Source organism: Somniosus microcephalus, chromosome 26 (genome assembly GCF_052327205.1).
Source record: "Somniosus microcephalus isolate GS21.2 chromosome 26, FLI_Smic_1.0, whole genome shotgun sequence".
In the NCBI taxonomy this organism is placed as follows: domain Eukaryota; kingdom Metazoa; phylum Chordata; class Chondrichthyes; order Squaliformes; family Somniosidae; genus Somniosus; species Somniosus microcephalus.
The window spans coordinates 41253138-41277229 of NC_141012.1; the positions used below are offsets into that span (position 1 = coordinate 41253138).

Here is a 24092-nt window from a genome sequence, read left to right on the forward strand (position 1 = left end):
GTTGCAGCTTCCACAGCTCTCTGAGGTAGCAAATTCCATAGATTTACTACCCTCGGAGTGAAGAAGTTTCTCCTCATCTCAGTTTTGAAACGGCAGCCCCTTATTCTAAGATTATGCCCCCTAGTTCTAGTCTCACCCATCAGTGGAAACATCCTCCCCGCATCCACCCGATCAAGCCCCCTCACAATCTTATATGTTTCAATAAGATCGCCTCTCATTCTTCTGAATTCCAATGAGTAGAGGCCCAACCTACTCAACCTTTCCTCATAAGTCAACCCCCTCATCTCCGGAATCAACCGAGTGAACCTTCTCTGAACTGCCTCGAGAGCAAATATATCTTTTCTTAAATATGGAAACCAAAACTGTACGCAGTATTCCAGGTGTGGCCTCACCAGTACCCTGTATAACTGAAGCAAGACTTCCCTGCTTTTATACTCCATCCCCCTTGCAATAAAAGCCAAGATTCCATTGGCCTTCCTGATCACCTGCTGTCCCTGCATACTAACCTTCTGTGTTTCATGCACCAGGACCCCCAGATCCCTTTGTACTGTAGCACTTTGCAGTTTCTTTCCATTTAGATAATAACTTGCTCTTTGATTTTTTCTGCCAAAGTGCATAACCTCACACATTCCAACATTATATTCCATCTGCCAAATTTCTGCCCACTCACTTAGCCTGTCTATGTCCTTTTGCAGGTTTTTTATGTCCTCCTCACTCACTGCTTTCCCTCCCATCTTTGTATCGTCGGCAAACTTGGATACATTGCACTTGGTCCCCTCCTCCAAATCGTTAATATAGATTGTAAAGAGTTGGGGTCCCAGCACTGACCCCTGCGGAACACCACTAGTTACTGATTGCCAACCCGAGAATGAACCATTTATCCCAACTCTCTGTTTTCTGTTAGATAGCCAATCTTCCACCCATGCCAGTATATTACCCCCAATCCCGTGATTTTTTATCTTGTGCAGTAATCTTTTGTGTGGCACCTTGTCAAATGCCTTTTGAAAGTCCAAATACACCACATCCACTGGTTCCCCTTTATCCACCCTGTTTGTTACGTCCTCAAAGAATTCGAGCAAATTTGTCAAACATGACTTCCCCTTCATAAAACCATGCTGACTCTGTCCTATTGAATTGTGCTTATCCAAATGTCCTGTTACTGCTTCCTTAATAATGGACTCCAACATTTTACCAACCACAGATGTTAGGCTAACTGGTCTATAGTTTCCAGCCTTTTGTCTACCTCCCTTTTTAAATAAGGGCGTTACATTAGCAGTTTTCCAATCTGCTGGGACCTTTCCTGAATCCAGGGAGTTTTGGAAAATTACCACCAATTCATCCGCAATCCCTACCGCTACTTCTCTCAAGACCCTAGGATGTAAGCCATCAGGTCCAGGGGATTTATCCGCCTTAAGTCCCATTATCTTACCGAGTACCATCTCCTTAGTGATTTTAATCGTGTTTAGCTCCGCCCCCCCCCCCCCCCCCCCATAGCCCCCTGTTTGTCCAGTGTTGGGATATTTTTAGTGTCCTCTACTGTAAAGACTGATACAAAATATTTGTTCTGCGTATTTGCCATCTCCATGTTCCCTACTACTAATTTCCCGGTCTCATCCTCTAAGGGACCAACATTCACTTTAGCCACCCTTTTTCTTTTTATATAACTGTAGAAACTGTAAAGTGTTTGACAAAGTACCACTGAATAGGCTGGTTAACAAAATTAAAGGGACAGTGGCAGCCTTGATACAAATTTGGCTAAGGGACAGAAAGCAGAGAGTAGTGGTGAACGGTTGTTTTTTAGACTGGAGAGAAATGTGCAGTGGTGTTCCCCAGGGGTCGGTGTTGGGACCACTGCTCTTTTTGATATATATGTTAATGACCTGGACTTAGGTATACAGGGCATCATTTCAAAGTTTGCAGATGACACAAAACTCAGAAATGTAGTAAACAATGAGGAGGATAGTAGAGTGGTGATACCCTCCACAGTCAAATAACCTGCTGAAGCTCAATGTCTAGGCTCTCAGTGGCAGAGTTTTCACTTGAGCAAGATGGATGGCACCCAAGGATACCAGATCCAAGAATGAGTCAGGAGGGATGGAGAGAAACCAGAGTGAAAAAGATGGTAGAAAGTTTTATAAAGAAAGGAAAAAACTGAGCTTCTCATTTTATGTTCTCGGTCAAGTTCAGGTGCTGAATGCTAATAAACAGATGTGTGTACTTTCAGAGCATTGACAGACTTGCAAGGTTTAGAAAAGAAAAGTTTGCATAGCTATCTCATACATTTCAATTGGGTCAATCCCTCCTTTGCGATTCTTTTTCATCCATGCTTTTGACAAGTGCTCAATATAGATTTGAACAAAAAAGGCCCCTTGGCCTTTCTGATCACATGCTTCCAGAATATCAACCCAAATCCTTACAGAACACCAATCAAACATTCGCCAAGAACATCGACCCATCCTTCTGAAACACTGGATCATGCTTTCTGAAGGAAAATCTGTCCTCTGGAACACCAGGCTCTCCTTCGAGAACATGAGCCTATCCTTCCAGAACACCAGCCTATTTTTCCAGTAACACATTCTTCCAAAACGCTACCCCCTTCATCCAGAACATCAACCTGTTTTTCTAAGATAGCAACTGAAATCCTACCTGAACATCAAAACATCCTTCCACTATACCAATCCATTCTTCCAGAACATTAATCCAGAATTAATTGCAATTTCTATCTATTTTTATTCAAAACACAAACTTTCATATGGCCATTCACAAACACACTCTCACACAAGCAAACACACTCTCTCACACAAGCAAACACACACTCTCACACAAGCAAACACACTCTCTCACACAAGCAAACACACACTCTCACACAAGCAAACACACTCTCACACAAGCAAACACACTCTCTCACACAAACACATTAGTGTCCCACTTTTTGCTAAGTCCAAAATAAAAGAGATTAGCAGTGGGACAGGGCTCAAGTTCTCAGGTTTGTTTGCTGTTGATAAACTTCTCTAAAATCCTTGGTAACCTCAGTAGCTAATGCCTCCACTTCATGAGTAACCCATATAGGCAACAGAAAATTAAGATTACATTTTACATTCCAGACTTTAGCTCCCCCCATGGCTCAGGGAGTTTATCCAGGGAGCCAGCGAGACCAGGAAGGTCCCAGGTTGATCCAGAGTTTATGCAGGTTAGTTTATCTCAAACAGGAAAGCAATTGGGGCAATTAAATTGGCTTTAACACCTTGAATTAGAGAGGGGGAACATTTTATGAAATGGTCGGCCAGGTCCTTAGCTACAATAATATAAGACAGGTCAGACTATTCTAGACTAGGGCATATAAGGTAGCCAAATCTAGTGGGAGGATGGAAGATTGGGAAGTCTTTAAAAGACAGCAAAAAATAACTAAAAGATTGATTAAGAAAGGGAAGATAGATTATGAAAGTAAATTAGCAAAAAATATCAAAACAGACAGCAAAAGTTTCTATAGTTATATAAAAAGAAAAAGGGTGGCTAAAGTAAATGTTGGTCCCTTAGAGGATGAGACCGGGAAATTAATGGTGGGAAACATGGAGATGGCAAAAACACTGAACAATTATTTTGTATCAGTCTTTACAGTAGAGGACACTAAGAATATCCCAACACTGGACAAACAGGGGGCTCTAGGGGGGGAGGAACTAAATACGATTAAAATCACTAAGGAAGTGGTACTTGGTAAAATAATGGGACTCAAGGCAGATAAATCCCCTGGACCTGATGGCTTGCATCCTAGGGTCTTGAGGGAAGTGGCGGGAGGGATTGTGGATGCATTGGTAATAATTTTCCAAAACTCACTGGACTCAGCAAAGGTCCCGGCAGATTGGAAAACTGCTAATGTAACACCCTTATTTAAAAAGGGTAGTAGGCAGAAGGCTGGAAACTATAGACCTGTTAGCCTAACATCTGTGGTTGGAAAAATGTTAGAGTCCACTATTAAGGAGACAGTAACGGGACATTTGGATAAACATAATTTAATAGGACAAACTCAGCATGGTTTCATGAAGGGGAAGTCATGTTTGACAAATTTGCTTGAGTTTTTTGAGGATGTAACATACAGGGTGGATAAAGGGGAACCAGTGGACGTAGTGTATTTAGACTTCCAAAAGGCATTTGACAAGGTGCCACACAAAAGATTATTGCTCAAGATAAAAAATCACGGGATTGGGGGTAATATTCTGGCGTGGGTGGAGGATTGGCTCTCTAACAGAAAGCAGAGAGTTGGGATAAATGGTTCGTTCTCAGATTGGCAACCAGTAACTAGTGGTGTTCCACAGGGGTCAGTGCTGGGTCCCCAACTCTTTACAATCTATATTAACGATTTGGAGGAGGGGACCGAGTGTAACATATCAAAGTTTGCAGATGATACAAAGATGGGACGGAAAGTAGTGAGTGAGGAGGACATAAAAAACCTGCAAAGGGACATAGACAGGCTAAGTAAGTGGGCAGAGATTTGGCAGATGGAATACAATACTGGAAAGTGTGAGGTTATGCACTTTGGCAGGAAAAATCATAGAGCAAGTTATTATCTTAATGGCAAGAAACTGGAAAGTACTGTAGTACAAAGGGATCTGGGGGTCCTGGTGCACGAAACTCAAAAAGTTAGTATGCAGGTGCAGCAAGTGATCAAGGAGGCCAATGGAATGTTGGCTTTTATTGCTAGGGGGATGGAATATAAAAACAGGGAGGTATTGCTGCAGTTGTACAAGGTATTGGTGAGACCGCACCTGGAATACTGCATACAGTTTTGGTGTCCATACTTAAGAAAAGACATACTTGCTCTCGAGTCAGTACAAGAAGGTTCACTCGGTTAATCCCGGGGATGAAGGGGTGGTCATATGAGGAGAGGTTGAGTAGATTGGGACTCTACTCATTGGAGTTCAGAAGAATGAGAGGCGATCTTATTGAAACATATAAGATTGTGAAGGGGCTTGATCGGGTGGATGCGGTGAGGATGTTCCCAATGAAGGGTGAAACTAGAACTAGGGGGCATAATCTTAGAATAAGGGGCTGCTCTTTCAAAACTGAGATGAGGAGAAACTTCTTCACTCAGAGGGTGGTAGGTTTGTGGAATTTGCTGCCCCAGAAAGCTGTGGAAGCTACATCATTAAATAAATTTAAAACAGAAATAGATAGTTTCCTAGAAGTAAAGGGAATTAAGGGTTACGGGGAGCGGGCAGGAAATTGGACATGAGTCTAGGTTCGGAATGGGCATGGCCCTGTGGGTAGTGGAGTGGGCCCAGGGCCGTGTAGCCTGGTTCTGCTCCTACTGTGTTCTAATTCTGTGTTAGATTTCAGGAGATGGTTTTATTCCTGTTCCTGGCTGGGGTGGAGATCGCCTTTACAGAAGGTAAGTACTGTAGAAAATATAGGGACAGAGTGATCTCCTGGAAGAATTTCGATCGCCTAGATGGGTCGGAGAGGAATTTCCCAGATTTTTTTCTCCCAAATTGGCCATTGGGTCTTTATCTGGTTTTTCGCCTCTCCCGGGAGATCACATGGGTTCGGGTGGATGCAGAGTGATAGAAGATTTGAGGTTAGGATCAGATCAGCCATGATCTTATTGAGTGGTGGAGCAGGCTCGAGGGGCCGATTGGCCTACTCCTGCTCCTATTTCTTATGTTCTTATTCCTGATAATTCAGTCACTTTTTTACACTTAAAGAATGGAATTATCCAATAATTTAAATTAAACAACACAGCAAAGTGGGGGTTATTGCAAAAAAAAGTTTGAATTATCAAATAATTCAAAGTAAATGGCTTTGAATTAATAGCAGTGGACTGTACTAGAGGCAAAAAGTACAGATCAAGACAGGTGGTATTGTTTTATAAGGGGTTAGTCAGATCCCCATCTGGTGCACTGCATCCAATTCCGGCCAACTGATAGTACTGGTTTTGAGAGGATACAGAAGTGAGAAGTGAAGGTGATTCCAACTTGTTAGAAAGGTTAAAGAAGGAAAACAGGAGATTTCAACCATCAACCCCCTTCAGAATCTTGAAACTTCAAAGTGAAGCATAATGGCAAAGGATTCAAATACCAGAGACACAAGTTAAAGTTAGAAGTGATTGAGATGAAACTATTTCACCCAAAGAGTCGTAGATTTGTAGAATAATTTACCAAGGACATTAATAGGTTCAAGAAACAGTAAGAGGTTTCTGGAGAAAGAATGATTAAGACGTTTGGTGAGAAGGTGGGATTGAGATCCATCAAAACAGCACTGTCTTGTTCTGGCCTAATGGCCTTTTCCTGTTTCTAAAAACTCTTATGTTGTGAGGTAACACAAAAATAGTGCGGGGAGTGGGCATTGGCCTCTAATACATATTGCTGGAGCTGGTGACTCTGTTAATCACACTGGACAATGAATGTAGTAAACACGGATACAGGTTTCAATTAAAAGCTACTTTTAAATTCAGAATGGCACTATATCTCTGTTTGATGTTCAGTATGGCTCTAGCACAACAACCATCTCAATAAGAATTCTTCAGATCTATAAATAAACACCTATTCAATCTAAACCCATATAAAATGTGTGCTGCTGTAATTCTACTTTGTGCATCAATTAGAATTTTTTCTTCATTATATTGCTCAATAATACATTTTTAGCAGGCTGTATTTACAAATTAAACTAAAAATGAGAAACTTTGAATCCATGAAGAGGAGACAGTAAGCCAGCCACCTGTTCACGTTGGGGGTAGTACATTTTTCACTGATGATACAGGCTGTAGAATGGGAAGTGTACCACCTTATTTTATTTTTTCCCCCCATCTTGTTGTGACCTGTTAATTGTAATATGTAAATGTTCAAGCGATGGGCCGGGACTCCAGTGTGTGAAACGTGGTTTTTTTTGCCAGTAGTTGCTACAATGCCCAGTACAGTATATTCCTATTGTTACTTTCAGAATGTTCTGGGATTGTTATACCTTGGTTAGCTACTACATGGGTAACCAATATGTTTTGCTTAAATTTGTAACCAGAAGGAACAGGCTCAAAGCAATTGTACAGTGGGCGCAAAAAAGCAGAGAGTAAAGAATCCGAGCTCCACAACCTGCAGCCTCTATGGGGGGAATTTTAACCCCCAAAATCGGGTGGGTTTGGGTCAGGTGACATGTAAAAATGCAAAAATTCTGAAACCCGACCCCAACCTGCCCACTTCCGGTTTTAACGGAGTCGGGCAACCAATCCGCTCGCAGGAGGCAGGTTGGTCACTTAGCTATTATGATGAGGCTGCATGCCTCAGAATTAAGCACCATTTAAAATTTAACCCAGGCCGGCCGGGTTTCCTGGGCCTTGGGAAACCTGACAGCTAAAGGGAGGCGAGGACTGCTGGATCCTGGAGGTAAGTGTTTTTCCATTTAATCGGCTGGATCCAGTTTACCTGCTTCACACCACCCCCCCCTCGCGATCGGACACCTTCCAATCTCCCCTCCATGACCTTTTGATCTCCCCTCCCAACCCTTCTGATCTCCCCATCCCGACTCTTCTGATCTTTCCCGAGGCCTCCGATCTCCTCCACCACCGACCCTTCCAATCTCCCTCCCCAATCTTCCGATCTCTGCCTGAGGCCTCTGATCTCGTCCGCCACCGACCTTTCCGATTTACCAATCCCGATGATAGCGCTTTATTACTTTATGTCTCTATAAAAGACGCAGACATAGTACAATTACTCGCGTGACAAATTTCTTTCTTCAACTTTACCATGAGGCAAGTACAGGCCAGATGCTTCTCCACAGGGAAGCAATGGGGTGTCAGTGAGGCACGTTGCATTCATCCTTGAAACCCTCATTACTAGCTGCCTCAAAGGCCTGTCTGCCTTTCCTTTTGGCCAGGGAAGGGTGCATGGAGAATTTTGAGAAGTGATTCTGCGCCCAATGGAGTCTACCCATTGATCGGCCACTGGTTTCAACGAATGAAGAGGCTGACTGAGATGTAACTTAAACCTGAACTGGTTTCAATAGTCTTCTATAGAGTAGGTCATCTCACAATGACATTTGGTTCATGTGGGTGGGTAACAGAAGATTACAATAGGTGTCAGATTTGTGATCTGGCAACAGCCGGAGCACACAACCTGTGTGAACCAGACTAATCTCCTGACTGAGTGAATATTCTTGCAGAGTTTTTTTGTTGAAAAACAGGTCCTAAGTCATCCATGCAATGAATTGGCACCCTTAATAAAACTGCTCACAGGAACATTATTCAACTTCACAGCCAACATGACAACAGATAACTCAATGGTGTCCATGATGCTTGGCTGTCGGCAAGCGACGACCCAACTTCCTCGCTCTGTTAATGCAGTCTCCATGGCCTTACCACAGGAGCCCTTGCTGCACCAAAATGGCCATCTTGGCCGCAGCAAATCTTTACCAAGCCCCAGTTTGTTCCTCGGGTGGCCAGTCTATCCGTTCAACTATTTCAATTGTTATGTAACTTGGTAATGCGATGCCTAAACCAGGAAGGCCCACAGAATCCATGCTGATCATTAAGCAGCCTAGCTCACTGATGGGATCGGGAGGGGTAGACCAGTCACAGGGGACTGGGATTTTTCCCACTCGGCTCCAGGTAATCCTGCAAGACAATTCCTCAATGGGTAGCAGGAGGCTAACTACTGCTCTGTGCTTGTAATTTGTGGGGTTTTAGCTGGTTAAGCTCCAGCAGTATTGGCAGATCCCTAAGCATCGAATGCCGCCAACCTGCACCTAAGTTCGCTGGACTTTAGTAAGTGGGCGGGGGGCGTTATCCCAACAAGGAGAGAAGTGTGTACTCCATATCAGGTAGGTAGAATCTCTATTTATGGGGATTTATGAATAGTTTGAGCATAATGATAGGTTTCATATTAGTCAGACAGCAAGCTGACCAAAAAGATAGCATGATTTTCATGTCTCTACACAGCATCCTGATTTGCACTCTGCCCCACATTCCTCAGGAAACAATTCAACCTCTTCAATCTCTCTTTCCCTGCCCTTTCCCAGTCACTTGCCCTCTCCCATGACTCTATCGCCTATCTCTACAATTTCCCCTACCCCCTCCTCCGTCCGACCTACCAAGGTTGGCAGTTATATTTATCAATGAGTATTGTTGATTATTTTTAACTTGGTGCACTCTCTTATCCCATCGGAACACGACTAGATTCCACTAGATTTACTTTATTTGGGCAGTTACCTTGGGATATTTTGGAACATCGCGTTGTGGTGTCAGCTTTATAGGATCCTCCACGATAGTGTGGTGGTAAGGTGTGTTTGACCTGGCAGAAACAGAAAACATCAAAATTATGAAATTTCAGGTGTTCTCCTGTCCAGGTGTCAGCCGTGGCTCAGTGTCCGCACTCTTTCCTCTGAGTCAGAAGGCTGTGGGTTCAAGTCCCACTCAAGACATGAGCACATAATCTAGGCTGGCACTGTAGTATAGTACTGAGGGAGTGCTGCACTGTCAGAGGTGCCGTCTTTCGGATGAGACATTAAACCGAGGCCCCTGGTGGACGTGAAAGATCCCATGACATTAATCAAAGAAGAGAAGGGGAGTTATCGCGAATTGATTTGATTTGCAGCCCATTGGCACATTTGGTAGTGCTACTGGCATTGGCTGTTTTACCATAATTACTCATCTCGCTGGATGAGTAACAATACCAATTGTGTACTGAGGGCTCTCACCTGTTTCCCAAAGACAATTCATCTTTAAGTATCTTCAGGTCATTCTTACACTTCTCTATTTCCACCATCTTTAAACCTTCCACTGGAAACAAAAGGAAAATAACAATGAACGAATTAAAGGTTCAACAAGACGATTTGGAACCCACAATGTAGTCCTAGTCGGAGCCAAGGTGATCTGAATGGGGCTATATTTTTCCTTATTTGTGATGTCAATTCTTGTGGGGGTCCAATGGCAGCATTGGGTCCATAAGAACGTAAGAACTAGAAGCAGGAGTCGGCCACACAGCCCCTTGAGCCTGCTCCACCATTCAATAAGATCATGGCTATTCTTCAACCTCAATTCCACTTTCCCGCACGATCCCCATATCCCTTTGAGTCCAAAAATCTATCGATCTCTGTCTTGAATATACTCAACGGCTGAGCATCCGCAGACCTCTGGGGTAGAGAATTCCATAGCTTCATGACCCTCTGATGGAGAAATTTCTCCTCATCTCAGTCCTAAATGGCCGACCCCTTATCCTGAGACTATGCCAGTTTTGATACTAGGTTCGCCCTTCCCCTCCCTATGCCTAAGTGGTAGGTAAGTGTAATCTCAGTTGATCTAATGAAGTAGGATGATGTGTGACGTAAGAAAACTACTAGGCACTTGGTCTAAGCGTTAAACAAAGCTTTAATCAACTGTTTTACAACATGGAGGTCTAGTTGTGTCCTTCACTAGTTCCTGTTAAGAATGTCCTGCGCAAGCTGGGCCCGTGCCCGAGTATTTATACTGTCCCTGGACAGCTCCACCCGTAGGCCGCTCAGTATTATTTCATAAGTCTTTCTTTCATGAATGACTGATTCAGGTCAATGTTCTGTGATGGTCCTAGTGGTTTAGGAGAAAATAAATCCGAGTGACTTGGTGGTCATGTCTGATTTCTTGGTAGGTGAGGTTTGTTGGAGTAACCTGATGGTACACCATAAATGTTTTGTTTTTCAATCTCAAATTCACGTTCCAAATCTAGCCCTATCTTTTCCTGTTATTGGATCTCATATCTCACTACAGGAAACTCTTTATTATCCGGCACCGATGGGACCGGCGTGGTGCCGGTTTATCAAAAAGTCCGGATTACAGAGAGGTATAGTTAAAAGGTAGGAGAGCTCCATACACAGCAACAAAGCCAGGCTTCCCTGTTGCTTAGCAACATGTGCAGGAACTCCGGCCACAGACCAAGCGTCCCTGTTGCTTAGCAACAAGTGCAGGAACCCCAGTTACACAACCACAGATCCAGGAACTGCAACTAATATGAAGTAAAACTTACCTGAACCTACTCCTGAATTTTGCCGGTTAACAGAGATTTCCGGTTATTTAGGTGCCAGTAAATCGAGAGTTTCCTGTACTGCCGTGTACACAAGTGGGTTAGAACATTTGGGCACTTTTGGACTAAAAAGGCATCATCCCACCCAAGGACATATCCTACCTCAAGATCCCAAAACCCTTAAAATGCACAAGAGATTCAAAAGCCAATTTGCAGATGATACACCAGGTATTTTTCACACTGACTGGCTATGTTGTTGGGTAGAATAGTAGATGGCAGTTTGCACTGTAGTCAAACCTTTAATTTCAATGCAATGGTTGTATTTGAATTCTGTTATATTTAACTGATTTATAAAGACTTTAGCTGGGGGCTCTTAGCTCCATGTTGAGACTGTACTTTTGTGACTCTCCCATCTGGTAACACTGTAAAAAGGGGTTTTATGGAGCAGCTTTGGTTGCAGTTGCTGGTTGATTAGTTCCTTCTTTCTCTCAGTTCACTGGGACTTCTTCTTATTTATGGCCTGGCCAAAGACTATGATAATCATGGGAACAAAGGAACAGGAGGAGGCCATTCAGCGCCTCGAGCATGTTCCACCAATCAATTAGACCATGGCTGATCTGTATCTTAATTCCATTTACCCGCCTTGGTTCCATAACCTCAATACCCTTGCCTAACAAAAAGCTATCAATTCCAGTTTTGAAATTTTCAGTTGACCCCTATGCTCAACAGCTTTTAGAGAAGGTTCCAGATTTCCACTACCCTTGGTGTGAAGAGGTGCTTTCTGACTTCACCCTTGAATGACCTAGCGCTAATTTTAAGGTTATGCCCCTTATTCTGGACTCCCATAGTTTTGCTCTATCTACACAATCTTTCATCATCTCAAACACCTCAATTAGATCACCCCATTAGCCTTCTATACTCAAAGAAATACAAGCCGAATCTATGCATTAATAATTAGACCACAGCCCCCTTTATAAACTTGCTCAATCTTTCAGGAATGATAAAGGTTGAATTTCATTTCCATGAAAAATTCTTCTTTTCTCCCCTCTTCACTTCTGCTGAAGTGGTGGCCACCCTCAAGTACCTCATCCAAGAGATAATTCTTTAGGTGGGCTTAAACAGAGAGTGGCGGTAGACTATTTGACCAGGAGGGACTTACAGCTGACCCCAATCCTGTTCTCATCTCGATGCCCAGATACACGCAGGTTCCAGCAGCGTTCACTAGGTAGTGACCATGCGTGGGAGACCTGTCTGGGTTGGTCTCTCCGTAGCCCAGCTGCACTGAGAGCAACTGCTACACTGCTACTATCACCCTAGCTGAGATCAGTTAACTCAACACAGACTGGAGATCAAAGCTGGGGATCTTACTAGTCTCCAAGGCTCAGCAATGTGCTGATAGTGTATTTTACCACTGAACCATCAGGGCAACTGAAAACTGATTGTTACTCCTGAATCCATTGGGACTACTAGTGTGATCGTCGAAGCCTATAATTCTGCTGCACTCATATTATTGGGCACCGAGAGCTCGTCACACCCGCTGCACACAGTGTATAACACTGTGGGCCACAAGCACTTTAAATACACGAAGACTGCATACAGACTGCGCGCAAGGCTCATTAAACTCACCAATTTTATTTGAGGGCAATGTCCTACCAAAAGAACCTGGAGCACCCGACCAATGCGCCAGATGTTCAAGACCCATTTCAAATGGGTGTTTCAAGTGAAACCTGGTCAAAAATAGCAGTTTACTGTTAGGTGGCCTCTTTTTCAAATTGAGTCACTCCTCATTTTCAAGACACCCCTGAAGCACGGTCTCGAATGCCCAATCTTGAATCGGGATGTTTGGCCCAAAGCTATTTTATTTTTCAAAAAATGGACAGTTTCCATATGTCAGGAGGAACAGGTCTATATTTCCATCCTAAATGGTAGCAGTTCTTAGCCACACATTAAAATGCAGGAAACTTTCTAATAAAGCAGGTGTGGTCTTGCTCTCAGCCAGCATGTTGGCAGGAGCACTATAATTAGCCTCAACGCTGGCAGGAGGAATATTGACCATTCACGCTTGATCACTAGTGTTCCTGCTGCAAGTATGCGTGTGAATCATTGGCCTGGAGAGTAGAGCTGTCCAGTCCTTTCCCATGGCCTTCACGGTTATTCGTACCAATACCATTCTATATTAGGCAAACAGAAGTAGTAAATAGAAGGTTCAAAGTGCCAACTTACATTCGACCCTCTTCTCCAACGCTGCCAACCTGCTTGAGATTTCAGTTTTCAGATCACTGACTTTGAACATTCTGCACGAGAGTCAAACAATCAACAGCTACAGTAAACTCAACATATCTGATTGTGTTTGTATTTGAACTTGACCTGGACAGGGAACATTAAGAACATAAGAAATAGGAGCAGGAGTCGGCCATACGGCCCCTCGAGCCTGCTCCGCCATTCAATAAGATCATGGCTGATCTTCGACTTCAACTCCACTTTCCCGCCCAATCCCCATATCCCTCAATTCCCTTAAAATCCAACAATCTATCGCTCTTATAGTGCTCCAACATGCCATGCAATGGAGTAGTAAGATGTAGGTTATGCTGCTATCTTGGGTTTGTTAAAGGCAGACGATGGGCTGGATTTTGCCGGGTCCCACCTGCACAGTGCGGGGGGACCCGGGAGACGGCGGGAAACCCGGAAGTTTGGGTTTCTCGGCACGCTGACTCCTCAGCATATGTGTGACGTCAGGGGTGGGTTCCCCGCCCCCCGCCCAGAAGTCAGCCTGATTGCAGGGAATTTGGAGAAGGAGGCTGCAGGACAAAATAAGTGCTGGGCCCAGGATGGTAGCGGGGGTCCAAGCCAGGGTTGGGGTCCGATTCCCCCTGGGCTGGGGGGCGGTGTCTGATCCCCGACCCCGGGGGAGTGCCAGGCTGATGGTGAGGGAGTTTGGGGGGCCGGGAGGAAGCACTCTTGCTCCTCCCGGCCCACAAGAATTGCTCCCCGAGGCTCAGGCTGCCTCGTCGCAGCCATTGGGAATCCAGAGGCCCGGAATACCTGGCCGCCTGCAATAAAACCTGCAAAGCAGGTTAAAGTAGAGGCTTCAGGCCTCATTATTATCAGATGTAAATTGCCAACCGGCCTCTTGGCAACGGGTTGGCAGCCTCCACCCTGCTCCCCCCACCCCGAGTTAAAGGTGAAACTTTCACTTTCCCCCCACGTCTCCAACCCACCCGTTCTTACCTCTGGAAATTGTGACCACTGAATGGGAAGGAGGTTGCGTTCCCTCACAGAGGGAAGGAAATTGGAGATTGTTACCTCTTGTGCGCTTGGCAGTGCCTTGGCTGCCCGGCCTCTTAGCTTAGCTGTGGAATGCTGAGTGGTCTGGGAGACTTAAAGAGATGGGTAAAGACAATGTGTAGCAATGTGAGCATTATACTGGATCTCAGTGTCCCTTGAACTCGGAAGGGAAGGGGAAAAACCATACAACAGCGCTGTTCCTGATTGCTATCCACTGACCCCGGCTGAAAGTGCACCTGGTGTGGACATCGGGTATGGACAGGGATAGGCTTGACTGTGATATTCCCCCATGGTTGAATAGGTTTCCGACATTCACTGTCCCGGCTGACACATGATGGATGGTCACTTGGGCGAGGTACCGTGGGGCTACCAGTTCCAATGGAACCGCATCCCAGAATACACAACCACCCTCAGCACAAGAGCAACGAAAATGGTTGAAAATTCAAATAAAGAACTAATGACAGATTACCTTGAAAACTGGTCAGCAACTTGGGTCAGAACATTCTGCAACAAGTCTTCTTCTTCTAGGGATAGAAAGGTGATTGATGACACAAGTTAGAATCCATGAGACTCTCTCTAATTACATCCACTTTTCTGGGATTCCTCAGTTTGCTTCACAATGAAGTGACTCAGTTACGGACAATGATGCGATCTTCCAGAAGCTGGCTCTGAGTGGTTGCTGGTGGCGGGGAACCTCACCTGACGATAGTGCAGCCCTGGAGTTTCCTCCTTGGGCACAACCTGGAAGATGCACCCGAAACTTCACCCAAAGCTGTGCCCATTTTGGCGATGTCAAGTTACGCTCAAGTGTCCTCCCAATTTCATTAGAATACTCCAAAAACAAAATGGGTGTAAATCAGCTGAACAATCGGGGCCCCAGAAAACGCCGAACTCACATTTCTTCTTTTGCGTCTTTAAACTAAAAAGTTTCAACTCATTTCACCATCATGCACGTTAACCACAGCGTGTTTAAGAACCTGCAATCGGGAAACCTTTTTAATTTCTAATGCGACTTATACTGCCATGAAAATCCAGTCAAAGAAATAAATAATACAGGGCATGTCTCAGTGAGGATCATTAAAAAAAAAAATCACAACTAAATGATTGGAAAAATTACTTTCTTTTCTGCTGTGGCTGAAAATCTGGTTGCAATGTTGAGAGGACCATCCCCACCCCCGGCTCCACACACAATTGGAGGATATTCGCAGTTGAGAGTTGGGGGCACGGCCAGTTTTGTGGGTGGAGATTTGATCAGACGGAGGGTTTGATGGACAGAAGTAAAAGGTTGGGGAGATTTGGGCGTAACTCACTTATGTCCAAAATTCCGAGATCCTCTAAGCCTCGTTATTAGTGTGTGCCCATATTACATGTGTATCTGGGTGCAAATGCGATGGAAACCCCGGGCCTCCATGTTGGAAAATTACCTGAGCATTGCCCACGATTATCCATTGGTTCAAAGCAAAGTGCTGAAAATCACAGGCAGGCTGTGCTGGTAATTTCCCCCCGTGTGCTGCTGGTAGATGAGTCTTCCTGTTGCCAGCACCTACTCAGAAAAATCACCGCCACAGGACAAAGTGCTGTGTTCCTCAAGGCACACCAAGCACAAAAATGGAAGAATGCAAAGATGAGCAAAGACCCGCTTGCTTAGTCGAGCCCTCCTCTTCCCTAGGCGATAGACAACCTACCCTGTCATGGACTCTACGCCAACTGTTTAATCTGCTCAGTGAAAGGTCTGTGGGCCAAATAGCTCCCTTACCTCCACTTTGTAATTTAGTGATAAATTAGCAGATCTCTTGTGCCATTGCTCACACTGGACGATACACTTTTATAATATGGTGTTATTACAGGAACAAGAATGTCTTGCTGCAGTTGTACAGGGCCTTGGTGAGACCACATCTTGAGTATTGTGTGCAGTTTTGGTCGCCTTATCTGAGGAAGGATGTTCTTGCCATGGAGGGAGTGCAGCGAAGATTCACCAGACTGATACCTGGGATGGCAGGAATGACGTATAAGGAGAGATTGAGTCGATTGGGCTTATACTCGCTGGAGTTTAAAAGAATGAGAGGGGATCTCATTGAAACTTATAAAATTCTAACAGGACTAGACAGACTAGATGCAGGAAGGATGTTCCTGATGGTGGGGGAGTCCAAAACCAGGGGTCACAGTCCAAGGATAAGGGGTAAGCCATTTAGGACAGAGATGAGGAGGAATTACTTTACCCAGAGAGTGGTGAACCTGTGGAATTCTCTACCACAGAAGGCAATGGAGGCCAATTCATTAAATATATTCAAGAAGGAGTTAGATATATTTCTTAAGTCTAAAGGGATCAAGGGATATGGGGAGGAGGCAGGGACAGGGTACTGAGTTTGGATGATCAGCCATGATCTCATTGATTGGCGGAGCAGGCTCGAGGGGCCGAATGGCCTACTCCTGCTCCTATCTTCTATGTTTCTATGTTTCTATTACAAAAAGGGCGATGAGTAAAGAGTTACAGCAAGTGCACACTATGTACTTGCAATATATTATAGATACTCCTGGTTCTCTAAGATCCAGAATATTCTTCAATCTTCTTCATTTCTGCTATTGAACCCTGACCTCCTGCTCACATCCTCTCCCACTTTGTGTTCACATGCAACAAGCTGCAGGTACCATCAGTGGAGGGAGACAAAAGGGAGTTTGTATCTCATGGATGGGAGGTATCTTTACAATATAATAGTATCATCAAAATGTACTGGAGCACCGGTATAACAAGGCATATAGCTCATAGAAGAACAAGAAATAGGAACAGGAGTAGGCCATTCGGCCCCTCGAGCTTATTCCACCATTCAATAAGATCAAGGCTGATCTTCGACCTCAACTCACTTTCCCGCCTATCCCCATATCCCTCGATTCCCTTAGTGTCCAAAAATGTATCGATCTCAGGCTTGCATATCCTCAACGACAGAGCCTCCACAGCCCTCTGGGGTAGAGAATTCCAAAGATTCACAATCCTCAGTGAAGAAATTTTTCCTCATCTTAGTCCTAAATGGCCGACACCTTATCCTGAGACTGTGACCCCTAGTTCTAGACTCTCCAGCCAGGGGAAACAGCCTCTCAGCATCTACCCTGTCAAGCCCTCTAAGAATTGTATACATTCCAATACCTCTCATTCTTCTAAATTCCAGAGAGTATAGGCCCATTTTACTCAATCTCTCCTCATAGGACAACCCGCTCATCCCAGGAATCAATCTAGTGAAAAATATATAAACCATATAGCCCATTTGTAACAATTCCCAGCAGGAATCCATTAGATATTTCAATAGATGCAGCTAGTGGTGTGTAAGGAGTCATTACCTGTAAGCTGTCCAGCACTGAGAGGGATCACTCTGTAGGGAGAACTGGAAAGAAAAGGAGAGAGGTTAAAAAAAAAAAATGAAATCAGAGCCTGTGTAGGCCATTTGGCCCCTTGAGCCTGCTCCGTCATTCAATAAGACCATGGCTGATCTTCTACCTCAACTCCACTTTCCTGCACTATCCCCATATCCCTTGATTCCCTTAATATTCAAAAATCTATCACTCTCAGTCTTGAATATACTCAGCAACTGAGCCAGCACAGCCCTCTGTGTTAAGTATGTGTATTGTATTGAACAATTAACACAAAGACTTAAACGTATAACTCAAACAGGTCTTTACTGGTTGGAGGTAGGGACTATACATAGGTCTTTACTTCATGCCCACAGGCGGGAACTGAGGGGGATCAGTACCCACAGTACTATTTATACCCCTATGGCCAGGAGTGGTACTGCGTATCACTACGCCCAACAAGTAGTGCAGTCCTGTCCATAGGTTCAAAGTAGCACACATATTACATACACAACATTCCTCCCTTCCTAGCTTTACAGTCATCTCCCCATTTAACATAACGTAATAACATATATACATATATAACTTCAGGTTTACATAACAGAATAACATAGATACATAGATAACTTCATGTCAAAACAGATCACAGATTCAGTCTCTGCGGAAAACAGTTCACAGATTCAATCTCTGTGGTGTAGTCGGTTCACGTTGCTGGAGTGACTCATTCAATAGTCCTTCCATGGATTTAACAGTTTGAACTTCCGAACTGAATTGGCTCCGTTCGGAGGGACCACGTGTGTGATCTGGTAGAGGTGATAATGGTTCAGATGGGTCATCTTCTGTTTTTACTTTTCCTTTTCTGCTTCTTGGAGACTCTCTGGGCTCCATTGTCAGCTGCCACAGCTGCCAGCTGCATGCGCAGTTCCTCCTTCTCTTCCTCCTGTTTCCGTCGTAGAGCCAGCTTCTCCTGATGTTCCGTAGACTTTTGGTGCTCCTCCATGATTTCTGCACTTTGGGAGTCGAAGTTACAAGCTGGGCAGGACAGGACATCGTAATATTCGGTGTCGTCCTGAGCTAGACCAGCGAGAGGGTCGTCTATTTCCTCCATACCCAGCTGGACGTTAGCCAGCTCTTGTTCCAAATCCAGACATCTTTCCTGAAGAGACTTCTTCATGTGTACCTCTGCATCCAGCTTTTTCTGGGCTTTCAGCAAGTCGTTTACTAGTGACCTCATTTGTGATTTTAATACTTCAACTTCCTTTGGAGATTGATTGATCGGACTATGCAATCCCTCTACCGGAGCAGCTGTTTCAGCGGTCTGTTGTTCTACGTTGACGTGAGTCAGCGTACTTTTGGCATCCAAGGGCTGCTCTGTTGCAGTCATCTCAGTCTGTGTTGCCACCTCAGCTCTTCCAATAACCTTTGAGAGCTCCGAACCCCTTTCGTTTGAATATTGAAGTTCATGTTCAAGTTTTTCCCATTTCAGAGTCCTGTCCTTCAGCATATGCAGGAGTTGGCTGACCGTTAACTCCTCTGACATCAGACGTTTTGTGTGCTCCTGCTCCATTTTCTCCATCAGCTGCTTCTGTTGTCTTTCCAGATTCTCCAACTCTATATCAAAGAACTCTTTCGTTGCATTCAACTCTTGCTCAAAACGGCGAAGCATTTGTTCTAATTGCTGTTGTAGTTTGAAATGGAGTTGAGTTCGAGCCCGGTGTCCCTCAGAAATGGGCACATCAGTAGACTTGCCAGACTCAGAATCCACAGTTAAACTATGTTGTTGTTGCTCAGTGGAATTCTGTGCTGAAACTTTGTCTTTTGCACCTGAGTTGGGCTTACCATCATCCGTTCCAGAGTCTGGGCCGACTATCTTCACCGAGTTCTCACTCGTTATTGTTTGTAGGAAATGCCAGTCCATATTCATTTTCCTAATCCACTCCCGTCCTAGTAGTGGAGGACCTCCTTCAGATATCACATATAAGTCCATTATTTGACTGTCTTCGCCCTTGTGGACCACTGCAACCTTTATTTTCCCGATGGGGTACACTCTTTGCCCCGTGTATGTTTTCAATATAATCCCCGTATCCTGTAGGGGAATATGTTGGAATAACTTTCCGTAATCTTTCTTATTTATGACCGTCAATGCCGATCCAGTGTCCAATTCCAGTTTTACTTGGACTCCTTCTATCTGAAGAGTGACCCAAATTGTCTGAAGGTCTGCACCCTTACCAGCGTTGAGTACTCTTAAGCTAGCCAGTTCATTACAGCTTAAGCTAGCCAGTTCATTACTGCTAGCGTCTGAATCGGACTCCTGTTCGGTCACCTTGTGTACCTTTGCGTATTTTCCTTGCGGTGACTTCTTGTTGCTGGTCTTCTTCCCTGACCTGCATACTCTAGCTATATGTCCAAGCCTACCACAAGTTCTACATTCTTGGTTTTTAAACCAACACTGGTTCTGATCATGCGTTGTCTTTCCACAATGATAACATTTGCCAGAACTCACACCCAATTTGTGTGCACTGAGCTCCGGTGACCGTAGCTGCATTACTGCCGTGCCTCTCACTGCGGCTTCGTGTGCTGCTGCCATAGTGACCGCCTTCTCAAGCGTCAGCTCATTCTCCTCGAGCAGTCGCTTTTGTGTATCCTGTTTAAATAAACCACACACAAATTTGTCTCGAAGTGCCTCTGTCAGTCCCGTTCCAAACTGGCAATATTTCGCTAATTTACGCAATTCCAGCAAATAATCAGCATTGCTTTCATGCTGTAGCTGCCTTCTGTCGTAAAATTTAAATCGTTCCGCTAGCATCAGCGGCGTGGGGTTTAGATGATCTTTCAGGACAGTAACAATCTCATCGAACGTCTTATCCGCCGGTTCATCTGGTGATAACAGGTGTTTCAATTGCCCGTATGTCTTCGCACCCATTAAATTTAATAATGTTAGTGCTTTATCAGCCTCACAAATTTTATTGGCCTTACAATAATTTTTAACTCGTTCAACATATATGGCCCAATCTTCGATGTCACTATCAAAGTTGCTAATATTCCCGTGTTTAGGCATTGTAGTACTTTATCAGATTTGCAATTTCTCAGATTTTTTTTTACTGTTATCCAAGATGGCGGCTTCCCGCTCTTGCCGTCGTCCTCCGCCCACAAAATGGCGGTTTTCCCGCTTCTGCCTTCTTCCCCAGCGGTTTTCCCGTGAAAAATGGCGGCTTTCCCGCGCTTCTCGCTCTCCCCGCCCACTTCAATGGCGGTTTTCCCGCGCTTCTCGTCGCTGACTTTCAGCCCGACTGCGGCTCTTATCACCGGTGCGATCGCTGGCCCGCTAAGCGCCTCCCACTTGAAGCGGCTCCCGGCCTCTGGCTCACCCGCTCGGCGGCTCTTGCTCGCTCCCTCCCGGGCTCTGGCTTACCCGCTCGCACCCTCCCGGGCTCTGGCTTACCCACGAGGTTATGGAGGCTTCAGGGTCCTAATGCCTGTCGCTTCCAGTCGCTGGAAGCTGTCAGGATTTCTGCTGCCCTTCAGTTTTCAGTGGGGTGTTGAGGATTGGAACCTCTCTTCAACGTCCTGTCTTTGGACGAAGCCGCTGTGGAATAACTGCCGCAGGGTTCGAACCGACTCGTCGCCAGTGTTAAGTATGTGTATTGTATTGAACAATTAACACAAAGACTTAAACGTATAACTCAAACAGGTCTTTACTGGTTGGAGGTAGGGACTATACATAGGTCTTTACTTCATGCCCACAGGCGGGAACTGAGGGGGATCAGTACCCACAGTACTATTTATACCCCTATGGCCAGGAGTGGTACTGCGTATCACTACGCCCAACAAGTAGTGCAGTCCTGTCCATAGGTTCAAAGTAGCACACATATTACATACACAACACTCTGGGGTAGAGAATTCCAAAGATTCACCACCCTCTGAGTGAAGAAATTTTTCCTCATCTCAGTCCTAAATGGTCGACCCCTTATTCTGAGACTGTAACCCCTGGTTCTAGACTCCCCAGCTAGGGGAAACATCCTCCCTGCATCTATCCTGTCAAGCCCTGTAAGAATTTTGTATGTTTCAATGAGATCACCTCTCATTCTTCTAAACTCTAGAGAATATAGGCCTAGTCTACTCAATCTCTCCTCATAGGACAGTCCCCCCATCCCAGGATCCAGTCTGGTGAACCTTCGTTGCACTCCCTCTATGGCAAGTTTATCCTTCCTTAGGTAAGGAGACCAAAACTGTACACTTTACTCCAGGTGTGGTCTCACCAGGGCCCTATATAATTGCAGTAAGACGTCTTTACTCTTATACTCAAACCGTCTTGTAATAAAGGCCAACATACCATTTGCTTTCCTAATTGCTTGCTGTACCTGCATGTTAACTTTCAGTGATTCGTGTACAAGGACACCCAGGTCCCTCTGAACACCAACATTTCCCAATCTCTCACCATTTAAAAAATACTCTGCTTATCTATTTTTTCCTACCAAAGTGGATAACTTCACATTTCGCAACATTATATTCCATTTGCCATGTTCTTGCCCACTCACTTAGCTTGTCTATATCCCCTTGAAGCCTCCTTGCATCCTCCTCACATCTTACATTCCCACCCAGCTTTGTATCATCAGCAAACTTGGATATATTACATTTGGTCCCCTCATCCAAATCATTGATGTAGATTGTGAAAAGCTGAGGCCAAAGCACTGATCCTTGCGGTACCCCACTAGTTACAGCCTGCCAACCTGAAAATGACCCGTTTATTCCTACTCTCTGTTTTCTGTCCATTAACCAATCCTCAATCCATGCTAGTATGTTGTTTGGGGGCCTATAAACAATTCCCACCAATGTTTTCTGCCCCTTACTGTTTCTTAGTTAAGTATCCTGGAATATTTAGTTCCCAACCTTGGCCACATTGCAACCACGTCTCTGTAAAGGCTATTAGATCAAACCTATTCATTTCTATTTGCATTATTAATTCATCTATTTTGTTGCAAATGCTTCACGCATTCAGATATAGTGCCATTAACTTTGACTTATTTCTCTTTTTCCCTGATGTCACCTTAGTCACTGATGCCCTATTACCTTTGTTACTCTCTCTGTCCCTTCCTGACACACTCTGCTTATTTTTACCCAAAACTCTACTCTGCTCTAGAGCCTTGACATTTCTCTCGCTGCTTTTAAATTTACTCTTTCCTGAATCCTCCCACCCCCCTTCATTAGTTCAAAGCCCGGGCTACTGCCCTAGTTATTCAGTTCGCCAAGACACTGGTCCCAGTCCAGTTTAAGTGGTGCCCGTCCCAACGGAACAGCTCCCTCTTTCCCCAGTACTGGTGCCAGTGCCCCATGAACTGAAACCCCTTCCTCCCACACCACTCTGAGGCATGCATTTATACCTCTAATTTGTTTCTCGCTATACCAATTTCCACATGGCTCAGGTAACAATCCAGAGATTATTACCTTTGAGGTTCTGCTTTTTAATTTTGACCCTAGCTCCTCAAACTCCCTCAGTAGAACCTCATTCCTAGTTCCACCTATGTCATTGGTTCCTCCCTGGACCACGACAACTGGATCCTCCCCCTCCCACTCCAAGTTCTCCTCCAGCCGTGAGGAGATGTCTTTAACCCTGGCACCGGGCAGGCAACACAACCTTCAGAACTCCCGGTCACGGCTGCAGAGAACAGTGTCTGAAACACCTGTTCAGTTGCACTTAGCTGACTGAAGTGCATAAAATAAATACATTTTTAAAGTGAATAAAGGCCAGCTGAGACTGGGTAAGATCTAGATCATGGCCTTGAATCGATTATATACAAAATGACTCAATCTCCTGAGGCATTGCATACAGAGTCAACATCATGTGAAGCAGAGTTAGAGGACAGGGGAGAAATTTACTAAGGCATGCCGATAAGACAGGCTCAATTTTAAAGTCACAAATTATTTTTAAATTTCCATTATAAGTTCCTCTGTCCATATTTATGATGTAAATTGCCTTTGTAAACTTGTCATCCTGTAATTATACATTCCTTGCAGTGGTGGCACTGCAGTGCTTCCTCTGGTGGGAGGGTGTAATTACAGCATGACAAGTTTACATAGGCAGTTAAGATACTGAGGGGGCTCGACAAGGTAGATGCAGAGAGGATGTTCCCCCTCGTGGGGAAATCTAGAACGTGGGGGCACAGTTTTAGAATAAAGGGCCGCCCTTTTAGAACTGAGATGAGGAGGAATTTCTTCTCTTAGAGGGTGTAAATCTGTGGAATTCTCTGCCCCAGAGAGCTTTGGAGGCTGGTTCATTAAATACGTTTAAGGTGGAGATAGACAGATTTTTGCAAGATAAAGGAGTGAAGGGTTATGGGGAGTGGGCGGGGAAGTGGCTTTGAGCCCAAGTTCAGCCATGATCTTATTGAATGGCGGAGCAGGCTCGAGGGGCCAAGTGACCTATTCCTGCTCCTATTTCTTATGTTCTTATGTTCCCATAATGAATGTAGACATAGGAATTTTAATGGA

At 44.7% G+C, this 24092-nt stretch overlaps 1 protein-coding gene across 2 annotated transcripts in view; it reads right to left on the bottom strand.

Annotated features, from left to right (window-relative positions):
- LOC147100408 (high affinity cGMP-specific 3',5'-cyclic phosphodiesterase 9A-like) overlaps positions 1-24092 on the bottom strand; it is a 118182-nt gene that overhangs the window by 33991 nt on the left and 60099 nt on the right. For both annotated transcript variants that reach the window (XM_085968090.1, XM_085968089.1), the window contains exons 4-8: positions 17595-17638; positions 14731-14785; positions 13200-13270; positions 9679-9760; positions 9191-9272 (exon numbers count right to left, since the gene is read on the bottom strand). In XM_085968090.1, the coding sequence (XP_085824216.1) occupies positions 9191-9272; positions 9679-9760; positions 13200-13270; positions 14731-14785; positions 17595-17638 (334 nt within the window). The remainder of the gene's footprint in view (positions 1-9190; positions 9273-9678; positions 9761-13199; positions 13271-14730; positions 14786-17594; positions 17639-24092) is intronic.